The 24,813-nt window shown below is 35.8% G+C and overlaps 5 protein-coding genes across 5 annotated transcripts; 4 read left to right on the forward strand and 1 right to left on the reverse strand.

Moving 5' to 3' along the window:
- Positions 1–5,844: 5,844 nt before the first annotated feature.
- On the forward strand, positions 5,845–10,116 carry LOC120328566 (islet cell autoantigen 1-like). Its single transcript, XM_039395095.2, has one exon. The coding sequence runs from the start codon at positions 5,960–5,962 to the stop codon at positions 7,676–7,678; it is 1,719 nt and encodes a 572-aa protein (XP_039251029.2). The 5' UTR covers positions 5,845–5,959; the 3' UTR covers positions 7,679–10,116.
- Positions 10,117–10,173: 57 nt separating this feature from the next.
- LOC120328568 (uncharacterized) lies at positions 10,174–12,275 on the forward strand. Its single transcript, XM_039395097.2, has 4 exons — positions 10,174–10,458; positions 10,635–10,742; positions 11,174–11,233; positions 12,075–12,275. The coding sequence occupies exons 1-4, from the start codon at positions 10,194–10,196 to the stop codon at positions 12,272–12,274; spliced, it is 633 nt and encodes a 210-aa protein (XP_039251031.2). The 5' UTR covers positions 10,174–10,193; the 3' UTR covers position 12,275.
- Positions 12,276–13,149: 874 nt separating this feature from the next.
- LOC120328567 (methyltransferase HEMK2-like) lies at positions 13,150–13,789 on the forward strand. Its single transcript, XM_039395096.2, has one exon. The coding sequence runs from the start codon at positions 13,151–13,153 to the stop codon at positions 13,784–13,786; it is 636 nt and encodes a 211-aa protein (XP_039251030.2). The 5' UTR covers position 13,150; the 3' UTR covers positions 13,787–13,789.
- Positions 13,790–14,290: 501 nt separating this feature from the next.
- Positions 14,291–16,542, forward strand: LOC120328565 (MICOS complex subunit MIC13-like). Its single transcript, XM_039395094.2, has 3 exons — positions 14,291–14,429; positions 14,783–14,933; positions 16,320–16,542. Exons 1-3 carry the CDS (start codon positions 14,398–14,400, stop codon positions 16,461–16,463), a joined length of 327 nt encoding a protein of 108 aa, XP_039251028.2. The 5' UTR covers positions 14,291–14,397; the 3' UTR covers positions 16,464–16,542.
- A 143-nt stretch (positions 16,543–16,685) lies between these two features.
- LOC120328564 (heparan sulfate glucosamine 3-O-sulfotransferase 4-like) lies at positions 16,686–24,773 on the reverse strand. Its single transcript, XM_039395090.2, has 6 exons — positions 24,004–24,773; positions 22,141–22,372; positions 21,468–21,509; positions 20,929–21,074; positions 20,220–20,448; positions 16,686–17,799 (listed from the first exon to the last, which is right to left on the reverse strand). The coding sequence occupies exons 2-6, from the start codon at positions 22,273–22,275 to the stop codon at positions 17,290–17,292; spliced, it is 1,062 nt and encodes a 353-aa protein (XP_039251024.2). The 5' UTR covers positions 22,276–22,372; positions 24,004–24,773; the 3' UTR covers positions 16,686–17,289.
- Between the last annotated feature and the right edge of the window lie 40 nt (positions 24,774–24,813).

Here is a 24,813-nt window from a genome sequence, read left to right on the forward strand (position 1 = left end):
CAAAAATGTGTTATTTTCGATTTTAGAATGTATTCGGAATTCCAGATTCGAAAACATTATTTTAGAATGTATTCGGAATAGTTTAGTATTCGGAAATGGCCATCCCTGCTCAGGCTGTATATTAATTGAGGACTTATATATTAAAATATATTAAATTACGTTGAAACAAGTATTCCCATACAAATTAACAAAGTTGCTGACTTGTTGCCACAGCAACATCTATTCAGACTCAATAAAGCATAGCATAACGGAATAATCCATGGATGTAATTTCATCAATAACAAATTAAAAATCACCATACCAACTATTTAGACTAGTGTTATTAAATGGAATAATAAAAGGAGGATAAACTTGTGTTTACGCCTAGCCAGGTCATAAACGCTCACAGGCAAATAATCCAAATCCCCATCTGACTACCAAATTTAAAAATTATGCTACTGCGACATCACAACCACCTAATAGAGCTTACCAAAGTATAGAGATGATCACCTGTAAAATCACCACGCAGGGACAACAAATGCAGAAATGTGATGACTCTTGTATGGTACTACACTAAACCCTCTATACAGCTATATTACAGATACTAGTGGTATAGAGCAGGGCTACTCAACTATTTTTATCGAAAGTCCGCAAACAAAACTTCAAAATTATTTGGGTCCGGTCTTTCCAGAGCTGATATTTCGGCATCCTTAAACGAGCATTTCCTCGACCGACTAATGATTAGTAGCATATTAAAATTGTTTATTATGGTGTTATGTTTCTTTTCCTATATATTCAAAACTATGAAAATCATTTTATGATAGGAAAGTCAAAAAGTGGGGCTGATGATCCAAAATAAATAATTAGGTGCGGTCCAAATCCAATACTCGAAAGGTCCGGATTCGGACCGCGGTCCACCAGTTGAGTAGCCCTGGTATAAAGTATCTGCTCGGCCTTTGGGGCTAAAAAAAGATTTAAGTAGGCTATGGATGAATGATTCAAACCCCATTCAAATCAAATAAAACATTGGGCAAAACCTTTATTATTATTATGATGATATGTTTTTATTAACGCAAATTTCACATAAATTAGAAAAAAGGTAAATAAAGAAATTGTACAACGACTCTATCAGGGGTCTTACTACTTACTGAATACAGCGCGAAACAACACAAAATCGCGCGAAATAGAGGAAAACAGCGCGAAACAGAAGGAAACCAGCGCGAAACAGAGCAAAACAGGAGACGCAGTCATTACCACCTCCTGCCACGAAAGAACCACAGCGCCTCTCGCCATGGTTTTATGGCGCTATTTCCGGTATATTTACAAGGTTATGTACCAGATTATAAGTCATCATGTGAAATTTTATCTACCTTTTTGGTGCTCCAGAAGTACAAGTGCAGTTTTAAGTATTCTGTGGCATCTGCAGCTGCCGCAAAACCATGGCGGTATTTCCTTACCATGGCCGCTACGGCCAAACTCATGGCAACTGACTTTTTAGCTGCCACAAACCAATGTCGAGCTGCCGTTACTGCGGCAGCAAATTGAAAACCAATGGCAGGTAAAATTTTGCTGCCGTAACCGCGGCAGGTGGGCCGTAAAGACAGGGCTGTCTATTATGGTGACAAATATTGGGTAAGTTGGAACGTTTTTCTTATGGATACAGTTTTGATTGATTTGGGGTTAGGGTTTAAGTAGATATAATTCCACATGATCAATTAAAATCTGGTACATTAATTTGTGAATATACCGTGAATACTGAATAGCGCTATAAAACCATGGCAAGAGCTGCCGCGGTTCGTTCGTGGCAGGAGCTGCCATGAAGTGGTGAGAACTGCGCCTCCAGAAGTATGTGCAGCAATATGTCGCACAACCTGAATCTGCTACACACACACATACTATTTTCAGGTTGTGCGCCATCTTGGTGCACATACTTCTGGAGGTCCCTTTTTACCTAACCCTAACCCTAAAGCCAACCATATTCATATGGAAAATGTTCTAAATTATGGTACCCAAAATGTGTCACCAGCAGGGGCAGACCTGTCATTACAGCATTACTGGCACATACGTTGGTTTGTGTTTTTAATTTGTTGCCGTGGTACTCCAACTCAAAACAAGGTGCCCCGAACTCATTGCAAAATTTTTTTCTGCTTCACACTGTTTCCCTCTGTTTTGCGCTCTTTCCCCACTGTTTTGCGCTGTTTCCCTCTGTTTTGCGCTGTTTCGCGCTCTTTGCGGTGTTTCGCGCTGTATTCAGTACGGTAAGTAGTAAGACCGCTCTATCAGTATTCTAATGAAATACTTTTAATGTAAGGCATTACAGGAGTGACCTAAATTTTACAAATATTCAAAAAAACATTAAAATCTGAAAATGGACTCGAAAATTTGAAAAGGTCTTACTGCTGTACTGCGGTACTGATTTGGAGCCTGAACAAATGTTTTGGGTATGGATGGATAATCAAACACCTTTCAAATCAACTGAATGAAGAAAATGGAAAAAACTCAATCACTGTTCTAACGAAATGCTTAATACAGTAGGTAGGTACCTAGCGGTAATATAACGAATTAACCTAAATCCGAGCAATTTCGGTACGGTACCGTACCGGTAGCCTAGTACAGGTACGGTCTGACGGTATAGCCAAGTACCTGCGAATCATGGATGTCTCTCCTTGTTCTACAATTGGTACCGCTATTGCCTGTCAATGCTGTTGAGTCTTATTATAATCCGGTAAAATTATCGCAGCTTTTTCGTCGCCGAAAAGATCGCGTCAACTCAACAGTCGACTTGCTGGTTTGCGCATTAACGTACGGTACTGACGTAAAACCCTGCGTCGATGATAAATACTATAAACAAAAAAACGCGACGACTGGTTTAATTTCCACCACACTCCCGTCTCCCACTCGTGGTTTCGATAAGGGGTGCGTGTACGTTTGCTTCTGTGTCGTCAAATTTAACAGCATCGGTATTATAGATAAACATACGGTGTGTGATATGTGGTGTTTCCCCGAACATTGATTTCCTTGTTTAATTAGGAATAAGTCGACAATGACGTAACAATTGCAAGTTGTGCATACGTTTCGTACGCTCATACGGATATTCATGCATGGTTGTAACTTGTAAACATTGCCGCGTTTTCGTGGTTTTGCGTGTTATTTGTCAGTTTTCAGTTGCGTTTCCGGGTGAAATAAAAGGTTTTGTCGATTTTCCTGTATAACTCCATTTCACGTGTGTTCGCCGTTATATTATTCTTTATGATCGGTTGACTGGGCTAATCAGATAACTTACCTTCATAACAATTAGCAAGCATCGGAATTGTTACGCATGGATATACATCAAGTTCCCATTTTTTTATACATCACAATCTGGAATGCGAGGAAGAAATATTTTGACACCCGAGAAGTTTCCTTTATACTTCACTTCAGTATAAAAAATTGATGCTTATTTTGATGGTGTTTTAGATAATTGACACTTTAAAACTGTTTACGTGGGTAAGATCGTCATTTTTTTTTTCAAATAAAATATTCAACCACGTGTCTCTTGCAGGTACTGATACCGGTATCTATCTATCTGTTTGTATGTGTATCCAGAATAAAAAGTTTAGGCTGGATAATTTGCCTGATATCAAACTTTGTAATTCTGTATTGATTTTATTTTCGTCCACTAAATATCTTGGTGTTTTCCTATCCAGTGATTTTAGAGATGATCTTGACTTGAAACGTCAGTATAAATCAATTTATTTTATAGCCCATACAATTTCGAAAAAATTTGTCAATTGTTCCAATACTGTGAAAATTCTTTTATTTAGTACGTATTGTTGTAGCATTTATAACTGCCAGCTCTGGTTGTTTTTCAATAATTCTAATTATAAAAAAGTTAAAATTTTATATAATAATGCTTATCGCGTAATTCACTATGTCTCTAGATCTGAGAATGTCCGTCACAAAATGGTATCTGGGAACATTCCCTCTTTCGAAGCACTCCATAGAAAAAATCTGTGGTTGTTCATGACGAGATGCAGGAACTCCAATAACATTCTATTACAATCATTATTTGATTCCCAGATACTGTTTGTTACGGGCTATCTTAGATTCTATACCTCACTTTTGGTCTCTTAAATTGCTATATTATAACTCTTTTTTGAGACTTACTGTGAATCTGATTGTCATATCAGGTATTTTATGTATTTATTGCGTTATTTTTGTTTGTTATTTTGTTTCGTTTATATATGTGTTGGACCGAAAAAAGTGTCTGATCCACTTGATAAATAAATCTATACTATTGTTGCGTCAGAGTTTACTTATTGCTGATTGGACTATGTTACGGAAATAAAAAAGAAAATCAATGTTCAGGGAAACATTCATACGCAACAAAATGAAAGCCGTAAGGACGTGGATACCGCTAGTTTTTGAGTTTCGTGGAGCTTTTGCTGCGGTTTTTGCCTCAGAACGAGTGTACCTTCTGTAATACGGTAAGGTACGGTACCGGTATGTTCCCTTAGCCTTGGGTTAGCCAGGTAGAACTGAAGAATGAGATTATTCAGAGAAAACCCGATAAGACCAGTGAATCATATTACGAACTTGGTACCGGTACCGTAATGTTACCCGCATTTTGCTGTCGCACGGTACCGGTACAGGTACGGTACCGTACGGTTCAGCTGTTATAATAGCTAAATGTCCGCTTGTGATCTGATGATTTATGTTCACTGACTGCTTATGGGTACAGGTATCGTCTGTAGTTAAAATTCCATATACGGGTACCCCGGTAATCCATAACACTGCAATAGAATCATCTAACTTACCCGGTACCGGTACTTAAAACAAGTAGATTCATGAAAGTAGTCCCAAAGTAGGTATTTTGTTATTTACTATTTTGTTGAAGTATTTCGTTTTAACAATTTATGAATGTGGAGACAAACTCAAAGTTCCAACACAAACAAATCAACATGATCCTCTTTTTTCATCATGCACATACGTTGGTAACACCAAACATGTCACTTAATACGTCCATAATTATAACTGTATAATTAATGATTCATTCAATCAACACATTCCTTTGTTTTATCTCTCTCTCTGTTGCAATATTGTAATTATATTGCACTCATTTTAGTTGAGCTATAATGCCATATTCTTGTCTTTTTTTCTATTGTTCGCATTTACTGTATTTTCTTTATGGTGATAAAATTAATACCTGAAATACTGATTACTGATAAATACTGAACTATAGCATTGTCTTCTATTGTATAGTCAGATAGCTGGTAAACATATCACTGTACCCGATTCTGTGTCAGCTGCAACGTTCGTGGGACTACTGGACTAGGGCAGTTCTTTAATTCCAAGATTTCCCGACATATGACATTTGGTTCAATAAAACAAACTCTTTTTGTCACTGAAACAATTTTATATAATATTACCTAACTACAATATCCGAAAAATACGCCACTATGATGTCACAATCACGTCATGTAGCTTGCCAAAGTATAGCTATGATCGACCAAAATGGCATCTGTGCCGACGATAATGAAGTCACTAATGGCAGCAGCCAGCAATCTCTTTCATATTGGGATTGTTACGACGAGAGAAATAGCTTGCTAGACTTCGGGTAATCCGCTGCGCATTTTGGACAGCCATTCGTATCTTTTGGCGGGCGTGACATTGTGATGACGTAATTTTTAGATGATGTGTTTATATGGGGGTTAGGAATGACATATGAAAAAATTATTTGCGCCACGCCCACTAATTGTTATTGTGGTACGAAAGCAAACCAGTCCCCTGAATTGTGCATATCGCTATCGGTATATTATAGTTCATGTAGTTAATGTCCAGTGGGGTTTCACAGGAGTGACTACTAACAGACTAATCATTCTTCTATTTCTGTATTCTCAGATTAGGCTAATTTGGAAGCTTTTATGAAGCTAATATAAAATTCAGTCTTAAAACTTGCTAAATAGCAAGTTCTGAAGTTTAGTGAACCTGCATCGTCATCATGGATATTTATATGGATCCCAGTCTTTCGACTGTTAATAAAATGCAACGTGAATACTGGACTGCGAAACAGGTTTTGAAGAAGAAACTTGGTAAAGTAGAAGATAGACATGTAGTTGCTGGTGATAACGATATAGACGCAAAACTTTCTCTTTATGGTTCAATTGTTGGAACATGTGACAAGTTGTTAAAAGAGTTAGAAACTTATCATGCGTGCATTTGTGCTCTGGCAAGAGATGAAAATCAACTAGGAAGATTTCTGAAGGATCAGGGATCACAGGATAAAACTCAAGCTGGAAAAATGATGTCAGCAGTTGGAAAAGCACTTTGCTTTTCTGCGCAACAAAGATTGCTTTTACGCCATCCATTGGGCAGACTTCGCGAAGATGTGGAGACATTTCGTCAAAGAGCTATCACTGATACTGATATGTCTGTAAAGAAAATGGAAGAGGAAAGAACACATTACAGAGCATCATTAATGTGGATGCAAGACATATCTGGAAAACTTGATCCGGAACAGTACAAGAAATTAGAAAAATTTCGAAAAGTACAAAACGAAGTGAGAATAAATAAAGAAAAATTTGACCGATTAAAATGGGGTGTTTGCCAAAAAATTGATTTACTTTGTGCGTCGAGGAGCAATTTGTTCTCAAACACATTAGTACCATACCAAGATGAGATGATCAGTTTCTGGGATAAGACTGCCAAAAGCATGAGCAGTGTTCTGGAGAGTTTCGATGGCTATCAACATTATGAATTCAAACTGTTGAAAGATTTAAATCCTATTCAGATTCCGGATTCATCTGGCGATGAAGCAAAGTTATCGAAATCTGGCAAGAATGAAGAGAAAGATGATGAAAAAGGAGCTGATTTGTTGATTAACTTGAATGCTCAAGATACAGGAGGAAATGGAGTGGATGATGACCTTTTGAACCCTTTTGAAGATGCTTTAGAAGCACTTGATCTTGGAGGTGCCGAATCTTCTAAAAAAGCTGATGATGGACCAAGCATTTCTGAACTGCTTGGTGATTTCAATGAGACCGGAAAAGAGTCCAAAGAAGAAATGGACCTGTGGAATGATTTAATCGGAGGAGATCAAGACCAGAAAGGTGAATTCGAAAAGCAATGGCAATCTGCTTTCGGTGATTTTGAATCAGCTTCTGCACCACCAAATGAACCCACTTTAGAGCAACTTGAAAAAGATATGCTTGATCTTATAAAACCAGGAGAAAAACCACAGCAACCGAATCAAAATGAAACTGCAAAAGGGTTCCTGCCATCCCAGCTCATGGATATGGGATTTGGTCAGTATACAGGACTGCCAAGTGGATTACCTCATGGCATGATGTTTCCAGGTGGAATACCACCTGTTCCGGGAGCAGTTTCAGCAAATCAGCAACAACTGTATTTTCAGCAACAGCCACAACCACAAATGCAGATGATACATGGTATGCCAAATACTGGTAATTTCATGTCGAATCAGCCAGCGCATTATACAGGTTCTATGTTCAATTCTGGCCAAATGAATCAAGGAGCAACATCTAATATGTCCACAGCACCCGCTTCCAGAATGCCGGAAAAAAATATGAAAGGAGACCCAAGTAAAGGTAATAAGACTGCATGGTACAATTTATTTTCAGAGCTGGATCCACTACAGAATCCAGATTCTCTTGGTAGAAAAGAGGAAGAGAAAGCAAATGACGATGGTCGTGCTTGTTAATGTTCATAAATGTTATTAATATATTTAATATTTTTTCAGTTATAAATTATGTGTCTGAAAAATTGGAAAGCACATTGTTATTTACAACAATATTTTCTTTTGAATGCATGTTATTATTTGACCATTTGCACACCTCGATGAGATTAAAAATTAAAACATACAACAAATTGATACAATAATTTTTTTGCGGTAAGCACAGTACTGAGTTTTTTACTTCTTTGTTGAGGGTATTGGTATGTTATAAAATCAAATCAGATGAATATAATGACTGATTTTCGGTCATTATCATAATTTTTGCTTTTTCAACTCAATTCTGTTGATTGAATATTATATTCATATGAATTAGGTTAACGATGTCACTCGGCTTCCTGTGTGACTTCAACTAATTAATTATGCATATATCATCCATATGCCACATTCTATACTTTACTCCTGTCTCATTTATTCCATTCATCTGTTTGGAATGAGTTTGCTAATTTTTGTCTTCTTCTAATGAATAGATTGTGTCATATTAAAACCATCTCGCTTCTCACATTCAACCAAGACTACTTTTTTGTTAAGTTTTGTTCTTTTTGATTATATACAAAATGTAGCACATTCTTCTTCAAATAAAATAGATTTAAATACCAAATTCATTTATAGCAGACAAGTCTAAAGATTCCCTTTTTGCATTCGAATATATTTCTTTGTTTCTTGAGAGACGTTGAAATCTCTGTGATATTATCATTGGTTTAGTACATACTGCCATGTGCAATTTTTCCGTTTGAGGGCTAGTCCAATTAACTTATATGCAGTAACATTGGGCCAAGCAATTTTTTAATATATCTCTTTTTTCACTTCTATCATCTTTAAAACAATGTACGGTAGTCTTTATCGTCTTTGTCAGCTCTTTGTACCTATGTCTTCATTGAAAAAATGGTTAAATTGATTTCATAATTATCTTGAAAGCAATGAGTTTGTTACATACGGTAAATTTTGATTATTTAGGCAGAGAAATAATAATGGTTTCATACTATTGTGGTTTTTTAACTTTTTCACAGCTGTAAAATTGATTGACAATCGCTTTCAAATATTTTATTTTAAATTATGTCATTGTTTGTTTTACATTCGAAAGAGCATTTGTCATTCTTTAATTTGGTGAAATACAACTCTAATATGACTGATCCTATACTAGTAGGCTAATCTAGGCTTATAGCAATATTATTTTAGAGATTGAAGTACCAGATGTTTTGAGTTGCTTATGTACTCTCAGGCCAGTAGTGCTACTCTTTTTGCTTCATCTGTTTTGCATCCAATACGCGTTTAAATCTTAATTGTAGCGATATCAGTTTAGGGACGATAGTGACGTCCATGACTATTGTAAATTTATTTAATCAATATATCAATTGATCGCTATCATGACTGAATAATTCTATTTTATCATTTTTCTTATATTTAGAATCAGTGATATTTATACAATATCATCTAGTCGTGTTATTATTGATACTTTGTATAAATTAGTCCATTTGCATCTCGTCAACTAAAATTGTGATATCATTTTTCTTTGTGATGTTCATTTGTTTTAATCTACTGTTGTGTATTTTTTTGCTTTGTGTTCTGTTTATATGGTGCTAACGGTACTAATAAATAATTTGATTCTTGTAAATAAAATTGTTAAATATTGAAAGATGTTGTAAGCATATCACCACAAGAATGTCCGTTGATTCTATTGTAATACCACCATCAAAGATTCATCCTTTATTTCCAGAATATAACTCCATATTATGATTACGGTATTTCCAATGTTTTTTGTTCGAAGCCTTTTTACTACATGTTGCATTTTGTTGTGCAATTGCGTGGCATTTTATTATTAGACACCTCTGATCGTTTGTAGAATCATGTTGGATGTGTTTGATAAATAACGGGCACACCGGTTATTTTCGTTTGTTTGAAGCAATTCTTATTTTACAATTGCAGTAGAGTTTTAAATATCTCGTTTTGTGTTAGAATATTACAACGCCTCACTAGGTAGTGTATATCTGAAATTATTTATCACAATCCCGCAAAAATTTTAGTTTAGAATAACTGTATGTTTCAATTGTATAAAATACTACTTTTCCGTTTTATTAATGAATTTGCTTTTGGAAATGTGTCTGATATTTAGTATTTTGTTGAGCAAATGGTATTTAGTAAGCACCAATTTTCTTTGTGCACACATTGTCAAATGTCCGGCCGAATTGTGATTAATTTAAGGGGATTGGATGCCATTACTATATAAAAGCTGGAAATTATTTTTCATAATTTCTAAAATTCAGAAAATAATACAGTGACTATATTGATTTATGAATATTTATTATAAGCCACTCACTTATATGCTAGTTTTATTTTATTTCAATGTTTGTATCTTGTCCTCAATTAAGAAGTTTAATGCTAAAACTGTTTTGTTTTCTTAAACATAGGTTAGTAGCCTACTGAGCTGTAAAATTATTCATAGACTACATTTACTGCTTTGGCATTTTTTCCGAAAAGTGAAAACATGGCATTTCTACCCGATGAAAATGCAATAGGAGAATTGTTTAATAGTCGAGGAGCTCAAATTTACTGGGATAACTGGAACAAATTAACACATTGGTATAGCACATATATGATGCCTGTGATGGCTAAATGTGATGCTAAAATACAGAGAGAAGTTCAATGTGGTGAAAATAGTGATCAAAGACATGATAAGCATATAAGAAGGCGAAGAAAAAAGAGAGAGAAAGGAAATAAATACTCTAAAAAGTGTTCATCATTTTCTCAAGGTTGGTCTTATTAGCTACCGGCCTGAAGAGTATTTGAAATATAACTTTCGATATTTCCTCACTTTATTAAATTCCCAGTTTATGTGTCATTTGTTTATCAGTCATCGCAATGGTTTTAAAATGGCTTTTTTTTAAAAGTGCATAGCTTTATAAATTCAGCATGAAATATGTTTCAGCCCAAAATAGTAAAAGAAATGAGGAAGAAGATTTATCTAAGGATGAGCCAGTTTCTTCAGAATTTTTAGAATTCTCTCAAATAACGTTGCAGCATCGACTTGATCTCAGTGAGTATAATAATATATATGATATTCAGCAGTCATTTTCAAAGTGTATGTTTCAAGCAATGTAAATAACCATGGTGTAATACAATTCTCTTCTGTCTCTATTTTTCCCAATTCATCTTTAATATTTGGAATTAAAATATCCACAGGGAAGGTAATTATATGTACTAAGTTCCCATTGAATTGAACATCCTGATTCTAATATTTTCCAAATTAAATTCAAGGCTAAAGTCTGATTTATAGCAAAATGTAAATTTGTTTGAAATCATATTCACAATGCATAAATTTTGATACGATGATAATTATTATGAGGAGAACAAATTTTATTCCATTTTTTATTTTCAATACTGACAAAATGTTGTGGTCCAATCGGTGTTTGCAATTAGATGCATTATCTTCTGAAGCGATTAATCATTAGCCTATTTTCTATTCAGAGAAAATGAGAGAAGATCAAGGAATTGATGAAAATATTGAATATGCTGCAGATGACGAAGGCATGTTTGTGCATATGTCCTATGTATTAATCATATTATGTGGGTACGACCGAAGTATGTGAACCAAGATAGCAGACGCCGGAAGGTAGTATGTGTACCAAGTTAGGGTTAGGCCATAATTTCAGGTACAAATACTACGGGAGTCACGGGACTAAAATAAGGAAAATTGGAATAAAATTATGGCCTAACCCTAACCTGGTACACCTATTACGTTTCGGTGTCCGCCATCTTGGTTCACATACTTCGGGTGCACTCACATGTGTTCTTAACCATTGTCCTAATTCAAATCATGACATTTTAATCTATGAAGTCAAAGGCTATTACTGATATAGATAGTATGTTCACCTTGTTTTAGCGGTCTAAGTTTCAAATATATTCAGCTATAATTATAATAGCAGCAGTTCTCTGGAAAATTCTGTCCAGACAGTTCCTGTGGCTTTGTATAATGTTATTGATTTATTATAAAAGAAGCAGCTCATAATGAATATTGATTGAATAGAAAATAACTCAGCTGTTGCTGAATATCCAATTGTTTCATGTGTTTGTGCATTGTTAGTTATCTTGCGCCTACTTTGAATACCATTATTTTTTAGCTTATATCTACTAGAAATTGTATGTACAACTACAAATTTGATCATTCTAGCAACTGATTCTGTTTTTGAAAATTTGTTTCAAACCAACATAAATAAATAAATCCTTGATTGGATTTTATGTTTTGTGTTTTATCAGGAATATATTTGATGTGCCAATTTCAAGTATAAGTTATTATCCAACTCTGAGAAGTAGAAAATAGTCATTAACTACAACATAGTTTGTAAATCATTATCTATATTTGTTTTAGGTCCCGAAGAGAAACCAACTCCTTCCTCTGATCCACCAGATGTTCAGGCTGGAAGTGCAAGAACTAACGAGCTCAAGTTATTATATGGAAGTAACGCACTACAAATTCAATCTCTTGAGACGCAATTACAAGCTAAATTTGATGAAAACCGAACCAGACTTCAGCCTAAATTGTGGCCTGTGATTCCCCTCAATTTGTGATGGTTTAGTAAATGGCTAGTTATGTTTTAGCCACATTGCAAATGAATGGAAAGAGATTTGTGTTGAGCTACAGCTGCACAAAAGTTGAGCTGTTTTGGGAAAAGGATGGTGTCAAATATGAAATGGATATTATGCAGAATTCTTTACCAAATGATGGAATGTATACAAACAACATGATATAGCCGCTCACAATTTTATATCGTTAGGGGATGAGGAACTCATTGATTATGATAATTCTGTAGCATTAGACTTATTTCTCGTTGTACTGAGCAATTAGACGTTTGCAAATCAGGAAGCAAAAGTATATTCTTATAAATTAGGATAATAATATTATTCCTTTTATAGAATTGCAAACGTGCACTGTGCAGCATTTCATCACGAAACTAAATGTTCATGTTATATCTGGTGCTGTAATATGATTCCGCATTGTTTATTGATTCTTTCTGAAAATTGTTGGGACAGGAAATAGACTACATTAGTGTATGTGTTCGCTAATATTATGTGTCAATTGACTCTAGATTTAATATGCTCGGAGATGTAGGCCTAATGTATTGGCAAGTCATTCACGAGCCATGCTTCAGTAATTCACTCCAACGATACTTCATATTCGGTTGATAAACAAATCTGTCCCTGTTTATAAAATAGATTAACAATATTGCTTTCAGTTTATGTGCAATCTAAAGGGTCACTTTGAATTTCACATTTTTTCAAAAATAGGTGCTATTATATTCCTTTGAAATTTGAAGCTTTTGATACCAATAACAATTCCTATATGTAATCTTTTATTTTTTCAGTATCCTGGAAACACGTGTATGAGTAGTTTTTAATTTATAGTTTCTTGTTACGCAAAGCAGTTTAGTTTTATTATACAGATCAATGAAGATTCCAACACCCTTATATAGTCATGTTTATAAATATGATGATGTTTATGAACCTGCAGAAGATACTTTTTTGTTTTTGGATGCCCTGGAAGATCAAGCTGACAAGATACAATCCATTGCTCCCAAAATAGTGCTTGAAATTGGTTCAGGTTCAGGTATAGTGAGTACCTTCATTGCGAAAATTATTGGAAGCTTGGCTTCTTATTTTTGTACCGATAAAAATCCATCTGCAAACGTATGTACGAGAGAAACGGGAAAGATCAATTCTGTAGAACTGTTGACCGTTACCACAAATTTTGTTGAAGGACTTCTACCAAGATTGAAAAATAATGTTGATGTTCTTTTATTTAATCCTCCGTATGTTGTTACACCAAGTAAAGAGATTGCAGATGGTGGAATTACGTTTGCATGGGCTGGTGGAACAAATGGCAGAGAGGTTATGGACCAATTTTTTCCACTTATTCCTGAACTTCTTTCACCCAAGGGTTTATTCTTTCTTGTTGTTATTGAAGAAAACAATCCACAGGATATTATCAAAACTTTGGATGGTTTGGGACTCAAAGGAGAAATTATTAAAACCAGAAAAGCTGGCTTAGAAGTTTTATCAATACTTAAATTCAGCAGAAGCTGACATACAAAAATGTTTCCAAGTGCTGTGCTCTGTTTAAATTTTGTACAAGTAACTTCTCTATTACAATCCAATTTGCCTTCTGCTTGTAAAGAAATATATACACTATTTAAAAAAAAATTTTATCTTGTTGAGGAAATAAGAAATATATTTAGGTAATTTTCAATCTGGAAGTTGATATTTTATAACACAATTGACACCTGTTTCATAGGTCATTCCTGATGGTTTTTAATTAAATTTTCAACAATTTCCCTTGGATAATTGTTTTTGATCCTTCCATTTAGTTCATATGTACTGTAACAACTTCACACAGAAGTGTCCACAAATATCAAGCACAACTTTACTGTGGTGAAATCTTTTTTTTTTTGTCGAAATTGTTAAATTTTGGTCCCCACATGGGTTGTATTTGATGTGCTAAAATTCCATTAATATTTGCTGTAATTTATCATTTTTTTTCTTATCAATTTGTCTTATTTACTGTTTGAAACTCATTAAAACCATTTTTGATTTTCAAATACATTGCTGTCATTTTTCTAAGTTTTTCAACAAATTCTACAGATATCTAATTAAGCTGTGTAATTTTACCCTGATATCCTCTTGCAAGCAAACTACGGATGACTACCTCAAGACTGGTTCCAACAATAAGGTAATAATATACGATAAGTCGATAACTGCCCATTTTGTATTAAATATGATATAATTATATTATATGCCTGAATCATATATTAATACTTTTTTTGGAGTTTTTTTTTAATTTTAGCTCGTATCTATCAATCTTCATACCACTGTTCAAATTTTATATTGGTCTGCAATGCGATGAGGTTGTAATATTTTTTACAATCTCTGAATGTCTCAAACTGTTGGTGATTAGATGGACACCACAGGTAGTTAGAGCATATGCACCATAAAACAGATTTAGCCAGTCTATTCAGTTATTTGTCTTTTGTGCCTGTCTTCGTTTGAAAGGTGTTATTATTTGTATAATGTTTTTTTAATCAGGTTAGGATTGAAGGTTGGCCTGATTGGAGGAGCAGTTTATTTGTCAACAGCATCTGGAATATGGTCGAAAGATACAACACAGAATGTAGCTGCTTTGAAAGGGTTCACAGAATCTGTTGATCAGAAGCTTGGTGGACAATATTTAGCTAAAGTAAGTACCGTAATATTTTTTTCAATTCTTAAAAGCCTTTGATGAAATACTGGAAATTAATAAAAATACATTATGTCTGTTATAAATAATAAAAAGTTCATGAAATTGTTGGGGGAATAAAATTTACCAAATATGAAGTGTTATATTATTCAAATCGCCCACTAACACCACTGTATTCCTGTAACGTTGCGTCTAACCAATATAACACTTCTTCAGACAAACAAAATTCAACAATGACATGAAAATGCATGCATATAAAAACAATTACTATCAAATCGTTGTGAAGGAAACTAAGTCACTGGTTTCTTTGTTTGCTTTCGGGAACTAAGACAAAAGTTGTTACATCACTGTTCATATCATCATGTTTATATTGACTAACTGAAGTTCAAGTTAAAACATGATATTTGTTATCAAGTAAATGATTAGTTCAAGACTGATCAGAACACTTGAAATAATTTGCAGTCCCTTTATTTAAGAGTATTGCAAAAGAATAATACATTTTTATCAAAAATTGCTAGCCTTTAGACGAGACAGAATTTGAATATTTATCTTGAAAAAGAGGAAAGCCAATAAGACAGCTTGATCATGTGGCAAACCATGGCTTCCCGTTCGGTCACCAGTCCGTATCAGGTATGAGATTATTTGGCCAGTTATTTGTTTCAGATGCATGAACTCTGTGGTGGAGTGACCAGCGGATACGTGAGCCACCCTACGGCGGCCAGGAGTTCATCAATCCTCTGGCACATGATTATCCATCATGAGATTCGAACCCATGCTGGGTAGTCAGAGGTGCGGTGGCGAGCATGGCCATTGAGCCAGCAATTGGGTCCAATATGATGGTGGTATACTGTATTAATCAGGGCTGTGGAACACTTTGTACCCAACTCCACAGTTGAGCCGTTCAAATAGGACTCGACCTGGATGCTTATTGGGTTTCGATCGAAAATTTTGACTTAGATTATCACTTTTGGAAGCGGGCTCGGAGGTGTGGCACGTCGTGCTAAGCTTCAGGAATATGATCGCCACCTCAACTCTGCTTGGTTTCTCATTTCATGTAACTGCTGGTCAGTTACGGCTACCTCCACCATCAAGTCTATGCATCTGAAACAAATAACTGGGCAACAATCCCATACCTGACATGAACTGGTAACTGGGCGAGTGGCCGTGGTTGGCCATGTGATTAATCCGTCTTATCCGATTTCATCTCCTCCGGAATGAATAATTATGTAAATCTCCTTCTAAACAATCCTAAAGTCTCTAATTCCAACTGCCTGAAATTCAAAATTCGACTCCTAGTCTCGCTCCCTATTCCATTGCGCCGCGATGTTGCCATATGACTCTCTCATTATGAATGACAATATTTATTTATATATGATTTAATTTAAGATTGGCCTGCCGACAACAGATTCATTCTTGAGATCGTGGAATAATGGCGTGTCTTATAGTATTAATGCTGCCGCTCAATTGCCAGGCACTGTGACAAAACAAGCATCGAATCTTCGGAAATACTTCATGAACGATGAAAAATAACTTCCAACTATTTTTTGTCTTTTTTATTCAATTCCACTTTCATGAACTTTCTCATATTAAAGAGTTTATGCACTTCGTACTTCCGTTTTCAAAAACGAGCATTCAGAGTAAGCAAATGCGGAAGGGAAATAAGTATAGCAGATAGTTAACAGATTTCCGCAGTTTGATATTTTTCAATCCAATAAAAACAATACGTTGCAATAGTGCAAGTTGACCGTAATTTCTTGTTATATGTTATGAAAGCCCCAAATCACAGTTTTTGTTTTGTACTGGCATACAATTTGAATTGTTCCATCAATCTATCCCGGGTGGACACAGAGGTGAATAGCTTTTTGAACTGGTAACAGGACAGATGTTACTGTTTCCGATAGTCTCCTTTCTTGCACCGAAATGCAGTTAGGTTAGGTATGCATATATAATTCTAACAGTAATCAGAATAATGGTTGAATGAACAAAATCTCGACTATTCATCTGGCTGACAGATGTTGATTGTTTCGAAAATGTGAGACTGTTGATCTTGTTAGAGTGGCTACGGACTATTCGCAGAATGGTCAGTGTTGTGAAATATATCAGACATCTACTACTAAATGTGAGTTCTTTCCTTTGATAAGTTTCGAACTTATATTTTAGGGTTTGAGCTGATTACAATCCCCGTAGAGTCGCTTCTGATTCTGGTCATTGAAAAGAAACCTCATTCATAATGATAGGTTCTCTTGATACATTTACAGGTCTAGGAAATTATAAGATCTATATTTTGCATAGTGAATGTTATCGCATACCGGTCAGCGCCCTGGCAGGTACTTGCGGGATACACGTCGCGAGTAATTTACCATTCCAAAGTTATATTAAGGAGTTTAAGTCTTTTGTTAAAAGGTAAATAAAAGTCTTCTAAAGCATTTCGAATTTTAGGAGTCATCTGCGCATCAGAAGTCTTCACTTTATCAGTAAGTGAACGCGTCCTACCTTTGCCTCGGCCAAGGCAACGACCAATGCAATAGAAGCCTTTCTTTGTATCGAATTTGAATGATTCTTTCGTCAGTAATCTTTCGATTCCCAGAAAAGTTTGAATATGTTTCATGACCGTCCAAGGCTCTTTTATCAAGTCCTCCCCATTTACAACTAAAATTTGGTCAGAAGAAAAGTATCTCAACCATCTTTGCATGTGGAATGCGTATATCCCGTTGGTTATAAATGATACTTCGTAATTATCTTGAATAAACTTTTCGAAAGTTGGGTTTTTTTGAGGGCCTGTGATATCTCCGATTTCTCTCAACTTTGACGAGACTTTATGAAGAAGATTTTCTGCAAGATGAGACACCGATTCGTACTTTCCAATCTGAAAACACGAAAATCTGATTACAACGCATTTACTGAATGATACCGTTTAAAAAAGTAAATGATAGGGCCAGTGTCATGAAAAATTGAATACAAAATTAGCGTTTATCCACCTTGACATTCACTATAGTCGTGATTTGGCCAATATTAAATATCCAACTAAATTCATATGGTCATTTCATGATAAAAATTTCGAAAGCAAAATTAATACGCACATATAAATATATATATAAGTCTGTTGCGTGATAATAAGAGTCCACTCTGAAATCTCAGGATCTCGTTTTGAGGCCCTATGATTTAAATCAGGGGTTCTCACACTTTTTTCTGTCAAGTACCCCCCGAGCCATGAAACCATCAACGCGAACACCCGATAATCAGACACCAAACAAAGTTGTTATACTTTGACTAACGATTTGTGAATTCGCGAACCCCAGGTTGAGAACCCTTGATTTAAATAATGAAATTGAATTACCATCACATACCGCCCGTTATTGGACATGAAATGGATCGCTTTGTTATCATGTTGTTATTAGAATTTTTCTTTTTATCGAACACGAGAAAATCGCTTTTCTCTATAAATCCTGGTCGAATTACTTTTTAGTGGGTAAAGATTTACTTTTCGCTAGAAGGCTATTAGGCTACTTTAATTTATTCCTGAATTTTCTGCGAGATCTGATATTTCATCTAAAATGCGCTGTATAATTTTAAATTATGGGAACACGTTTCTTGATGACATCGTGACGGCTGGTACCGCCAGTCTATTGTGACAGATTGCATACACATACCACGGCGTTTTGGACGTCCTGTCCATATAGGGGAAGGTGGGGTACGTTGGGACATGGGGCACAGTGGAAAATCAGCTATCACACTGATACTATATCCGCAATCCTGTCCGCGGCTCGATGTTCCAATCCGCCCTTCGGTGAGTTACAACGTCCCCGCGAACGGACAACGGGCGGGTAGAGCGGCGCAAGCTATGGGGTGAAATTGGTTTTGGGAGGTTGAAAAAGAAATTTCACCGTTCCAGTTTTTTCTTTTTTTAGTTTAGCCTTTCCAACGAGACAAACCATCGTCTGATATTCTTTAGCGCCAGTCCACTGTAAAATATTCTTAACGTTAGCGATTGGCTGTGCCTTCCGAATTTTGCCCTGGGATGGTCTGAAAGTATTTGTTTCCTATGGGGAACAATGGACCGGGGTTCAGTGGGACATGCTCTACAGGGCACAATTCGACAGTGTTCGATACAATAAGTGCTTAGAGACTTAGAGATGCGTTATATTTTGTGTAATATAATGGTTTCTTTCGACCCATGGCCCAATATGGAATATATTCGAGAATCAATAATATTTCCAGATTTAGATTCGAGGAAGGAAATAATCAAATTTTTTTGCAAAATGTTTTGTCAAAATATCTGAACTATTTCAGTTGAACATTGATTTTAAAAATATTAAATCTTCAAATTCGAAGTCTCCCCGTACTTTAGACGATTATGCTGATTAATTACTTATTTTTAAGGGCATACTCCGTTGAATTTTGACAGACTGACCCATTGTGCCCCAGGGTCTGTCCGATTGTGCCCCACAAGTGGGGTACAGTGGGACACTTGACAGACGTTTTTCAAAGCATTTTGGTAGTAAGATGTGTGTCGCAAGGGAATTTCTTTGTTGCTGAATAAAAACTACATTTACCCCTCTATGCATTAGTCCCGCAAACTTGAGAGAATATGCAGAATTACCGGCTCAAAATATGCAAAAGAAAAAAAGTGTCCCAACCTTCCCCACTTTTCCCTATTAGAGCATCGCTCTCTTGTATTAAATACTCTTGTAGAGATGGATAGATATCGCATTGGTATTTCAGTGATTTATGGTCTCAAATTTGAAACACTTTTTAGTCTTATATGAGCGTGTTAGGACTAGGTCATTTTCACCTGAAGCCGATAAGCTATTGCTCTTTTCGTTTTTACATTTGAATGCAAAGCTTGGTTAGTGTAGCCTACCCATGCATTAGTTTACTGGATAGTTTAGTTCCGAAATATCTGAAAATTTCATTTAATTTACCACTAAAAATTAATAACGAAATAAGTGTCCCATGATTCAAATGAACTTAAAAACCACTGGTCCAGAACACAACGCCTGCGTTGTTCATGGGGCGAAACTACCAATCTATATCAAATAATTCTTTACGACTAACCTACATACGACAATTTTGATAAATGTTATTTTCTTGTTTTGAGCAGACCACAAACTTGCTCGCTTTGCACATTCAACAATCAGATAGATATCGTCTATTCTAACATTTTGTCCAATTAAGTTCATTAAACAATATCAAAATTGGAAAATATTTTGAATATATATGCTAGTACCATCATCTATACCCGTCGTCAGCGAAGACTTGACAATTCGATTCAACAGTTATTCTTACCTGCGATTCAAGATAGTATTTTTGGCTTGCGACTTGACTCGCTGCTTTCGTATGTACGTATTCCGAATAAAGTCTGTCAATTGGATTGCATAATATAACTATAAATTTCAGAGTCTTATAATTTTCTTCGTATAACTTCCGGATTCTACCAGGAACCCATTCTGTGACGTAATATTTTGGTGTTATTTCCATAGTTGTTTCGTTTTCGTTGGTAATGGGCATCATCGATCTGTAGGGTTAAAGTATTACTGAATATCATCTATTTTGCATGTTTCGCAATCACAGGTAATATGAGAGGGAAACAGTACATTTTGGCGCGGCGGTGTGGCTCAACGGGCTAAGCGTTAGGAATACGCTCGCCACCGCACCTCTAATTACTCTGCGTGGGTTCGCAGGTTCGAATCCCATGTAGGGATGGTTATGTGCGAGAGGATTGCTGGACTCCTCGCCGTCGTTGGGTGGTTCACGTAACCGCTGGTCGGTTACGGCTTCCTCCACCACCAAGTCCATGCTTCCGAAAACAAATAATACAGTAAAACTAATCCCATACCCGACTTGGAATGGTAACCGGACGAGAGGCCGTGGTTCGCCATATGGATAAGCCGTCTTATCGGCATTCCTCTCCCCCGGGGTAAATATGTAAATCCTATCCTATCCTATTACGTCTTTGACGCCGTATATGCACACAATCGATAATCTTTGACCATACCTGTAGAACTCTCGGCCTTTATTGAAAGCGGAATTATTGTCGAAAAAATGTGGTTCGATCATCTTTGGTAATTTTATGCTTGGATGATGTCGAAGAAATGATCTGAGAGCTCCAGTTCCGCACTTTTTTACTCCAATTCCAATTACCTAGAGTAGAGGAACTTTTCATATATATATATTGTGCAAGTTTACATCATATCCAATGTATCGGCTATATTACTAATACAGTAATGTCTAAATTTTAATTATTTATATTGTTTCTGCTGGAAAACCGGATATTTACGGGTACTTAACACCATATTATTTATGCAAAATATGTAAGATTGTTTTGGCTAATGTAAACTGTGTTTTATCTCCGTACACACCTGACCTCAATCATCGGCCGATTTGACATGCAGTGGATTGGCAGGGCCACTGATATATTTTCCACATTCTGATAATATATGTATTGTTTTTGCAGTTAACCTGAGCATATTTGCTCAGGAGGCGTATGGTTTTTATTTTTTTTATCAAAGACTGCAAGTCATAGAATGATCTAACCTGAGGTAAACGTTTTTGAAGTTGCTTTTGTTGCAGTTGTTTCTGAAATAAATTTACAAAAATTAATATTTTAGAAAATTTGGTGAAAGAATTATGACCTTTTTCGTTATATATGTTACCATGAGTTCGCCTTTATTTTAGTCCCAGGTGGCCTAATAATACTATAGCTGCGATAGCATGCTCCATGAATAATTCATGCTCTGTTGTGTCTAAAGCGGGAGTTATTACCGCATGGTTCTAACTTATTTTACCGTTCGTCTTTACCTCATTTATATATATGAGTATGGCGAAATGAAATGCAATCCCTTGTGATTAACCGCAATTAAATGACTCTCTAACAAACCACACGATTTTCTCATATTGATCAAATGAGACCGACAGGCCTGTTCTATACTACCAACAAATAGGATCGCATTCTATGTAATCTCATTGTGCAGTTATTGCCTCTAATTAAGACAAATTGTTAACCACAGCCTCTGGAACGCACGAATTCTCAGTTCACTTTTGCTCGTATTTATTATTCTTTAGATATCAGCACTAAGACATGCAGCTGAGGCAACCACTGAAGCTCAAGAAAATTAGCTTGATGCTTTCAGAGGTTGTCAGATATCTTTTTTGAAATCATCTTAGTTTCGAATGACTGCTCTAAAGTTAAACAAAAGTTAATTTTTACCTCAAGATTCTTTTGAATATTGCCCCTCACTTTAACATCTTTTTTCCATTCATCAGTTTTGAATACATTTGTGATATACATAAACAAAATTAGAAGGCACGTTGAAGTTATCAAAGCTGCTTTAGTTAACCTCATTCTTTACGTGTTAGAATGTATTCATGCAGCGCAGCCTGGTCCATACGGTAGTTTCTTTGGTCTAGCGTTCGTTTGATGTTCCTGCGCTGACAACTTTCTAATGCGGAAAACAAAAATGCGTCATCCACTCATCGCATTGAAGAAAGCATAGCATCTATTGCACATACGATACACAAATCTGATTTAAAAAATATGCTCCACATTCAACTCCAACGTTCTCTAAATATTTAGAAGACTATATCCATCGGTTTAGTGGATCAATTTTTCCTGTCCTTTAAAGTCTCATTTGGTCGCGCGTCCGCTTAAAACTATATAACCTGATTGACTACTGGCTGACTAACCGAGGAATTAAAACCTGCTTGAACAATGAGCTTGCTTTTCCGGTATGAATAAGCAATGTCGCTGAATTTAAATATGAATGAATATAGTTCATAGCCAATTTCCTTAATTCACGACCATCCAGCGTAGGAATAGTTTAGTTTAGAATCAGTTTCGGAAGTTGTCACATTAATATGATAAGGTATTGTAAACGCAAATAAGTAAATTCATCACTATTACGATATATTTTCCGCATTAGAAACAAATGTCAACATGCGTCACTGATGTGAGATATGTATACTGTTAAAAGTGCAGTATTTCCTGATATGATTTTACCGAATTGCACTAAAATATTTTGACCGAAGAGGCCGCCTATTGAATTGATGCAACCTGTCCTACACTCACTCGTGCTCAATAATGCCAATATACCTGTTTTTACACGATCATCTAAGCATAACTCTACTCAGTAGAAAGAGGATATTGCTTTTCGGAATCGTCGGCGTTTTGATATGGATCATTGGGAATTATAAATATATTCTTATCTCTGTCAATTTTTGCTGACTTTTGACATTCTAGTATCATTCAAAAATAACGGTAAATATGGCAGTGTTTTCACCAATGAACAGTTGCACCCACAGTCAGCCTGGATATTTGCACCCATGAATATCCGCACCCATGGACATTTACACCCGAATTCATTTTCTTCCAGGAATGTTTGTGTTTTCAGACAAAGTTTCATTTCTTTATTATATCCATGTTTGGCCCGGAGTTGGTTTTGAGGCTATGTGTCATTTATCACAGGCATATTGAAGTAGACGAGAATTCAATGCCATTGTGGCCGAGTGATTTTCATTTTAAATTTTGCTTAGATATGGAGACTAAACTGGTGGATTGCTTAAATGCGATATCAGACACAATCCAACCTTTAGGACCGATAGTTCATGCGTCTGTTTTAGGAGAATTTGGAAAAATTGCTTTGAAACTATTGGACCAATCGTTTAAATACTTTTTATGAAATACGAAAACACGCTTTCTGTGACGCCTATATTTCCAAAAAACTTTGTTGTTAGGACTTATCGTAACAATACCGATGTGCCACCCTCGTAACCAAAGGTTTGAGCATTGCTCTAGAAGTGTATTCTATCCTGAAAATGTTTAGCTTTGAAATTTATTAATTCGTACAAATTATTGGACACAGAGTGTATATATATTGATAGATTTAATAAATCTTATTTGTGAAGAATCTCGTTGTTGTTGTTGCGCTTTTAACCGCAACCAATGGCCCGATCGATTTCAAATTATCAGTCCTTAAAAATGACATATGTCGCTGAGGGTTCTTATGTATATTTTTAATTTCCAATTGTTCCCTATGTCTCTATGGTGCTCGATTTGACTTGTGATTTTACTTACCTTTATAGGCTGTTGATGTTCAGGAACTCCACGCTACGAACAATATCTTGCTGCTACTGATGTCCGGTGAAAATTCGGCGCTTCAGAAGTATGTGCACCAAGATGACGCACAAACTGATAACCCTAACCTGGTACACACCAGAGTTGGATCAATTACAGTAATTCAATTCAATTACACTTACCATTACAATTACTCCCCTGAATTTTTCAATTACATTACAATTACTCCGTGCAAAAAATATCAAATAACAAAATACATTTAAAACAAGAGAGCTACGCCCAAATATATGGACACGTCTGTTTGCAGTACAGTACGGTTTACCGTACCGTCAGATCACAGTCTACAAATATATTCACACCAAGCGAAGCAGTACAGTAGGACACAAAATGGCGTCCAATGTCCGCAGAACGTTCGGTGACGTCATAGCAAACAAAAACAAATCTTACAGAGCTAACAGAAATATTTGAAATAAATAGTAATAGCCTTCTGGAGCAAAATTTTATCTTTAACCACTAAAAATTTCAAAGCAATTGGTCCAGTGATCAAAGAGAAAAGCGGTTTTTTAATATGTCCACTAGGTGTCAAAAAAGTGTCAAATAACAACAAGAACAACATAAAAACAAAACGATCGTTATGTCCACTAAACGTGTCCAATTACAACAAAGCAATGCTCAAATATATGGACACATTACACAGAGCGAAGCAGTTTTTACCCTTGACGCTACCGCTACCCTCAAAACATTAACGGATGCGAAAAGGCATATTGTTACGTCACTTTTTCGCATCTTGCTGATTGGCTAATGTTACGA

Source organism: Styela clava, chromosome 7, assembly GCF_964204865.1.
Source record: "Styela clava chromosome 7, kaStyClav1.hap1.2, whole genome shotgun sequence".
Lineage (NCBI taxonomy): Eukaryota > Metazoa > Chordata > Ascidiacea > Stolidobranchia > Styelidae > Styela > Styela clava.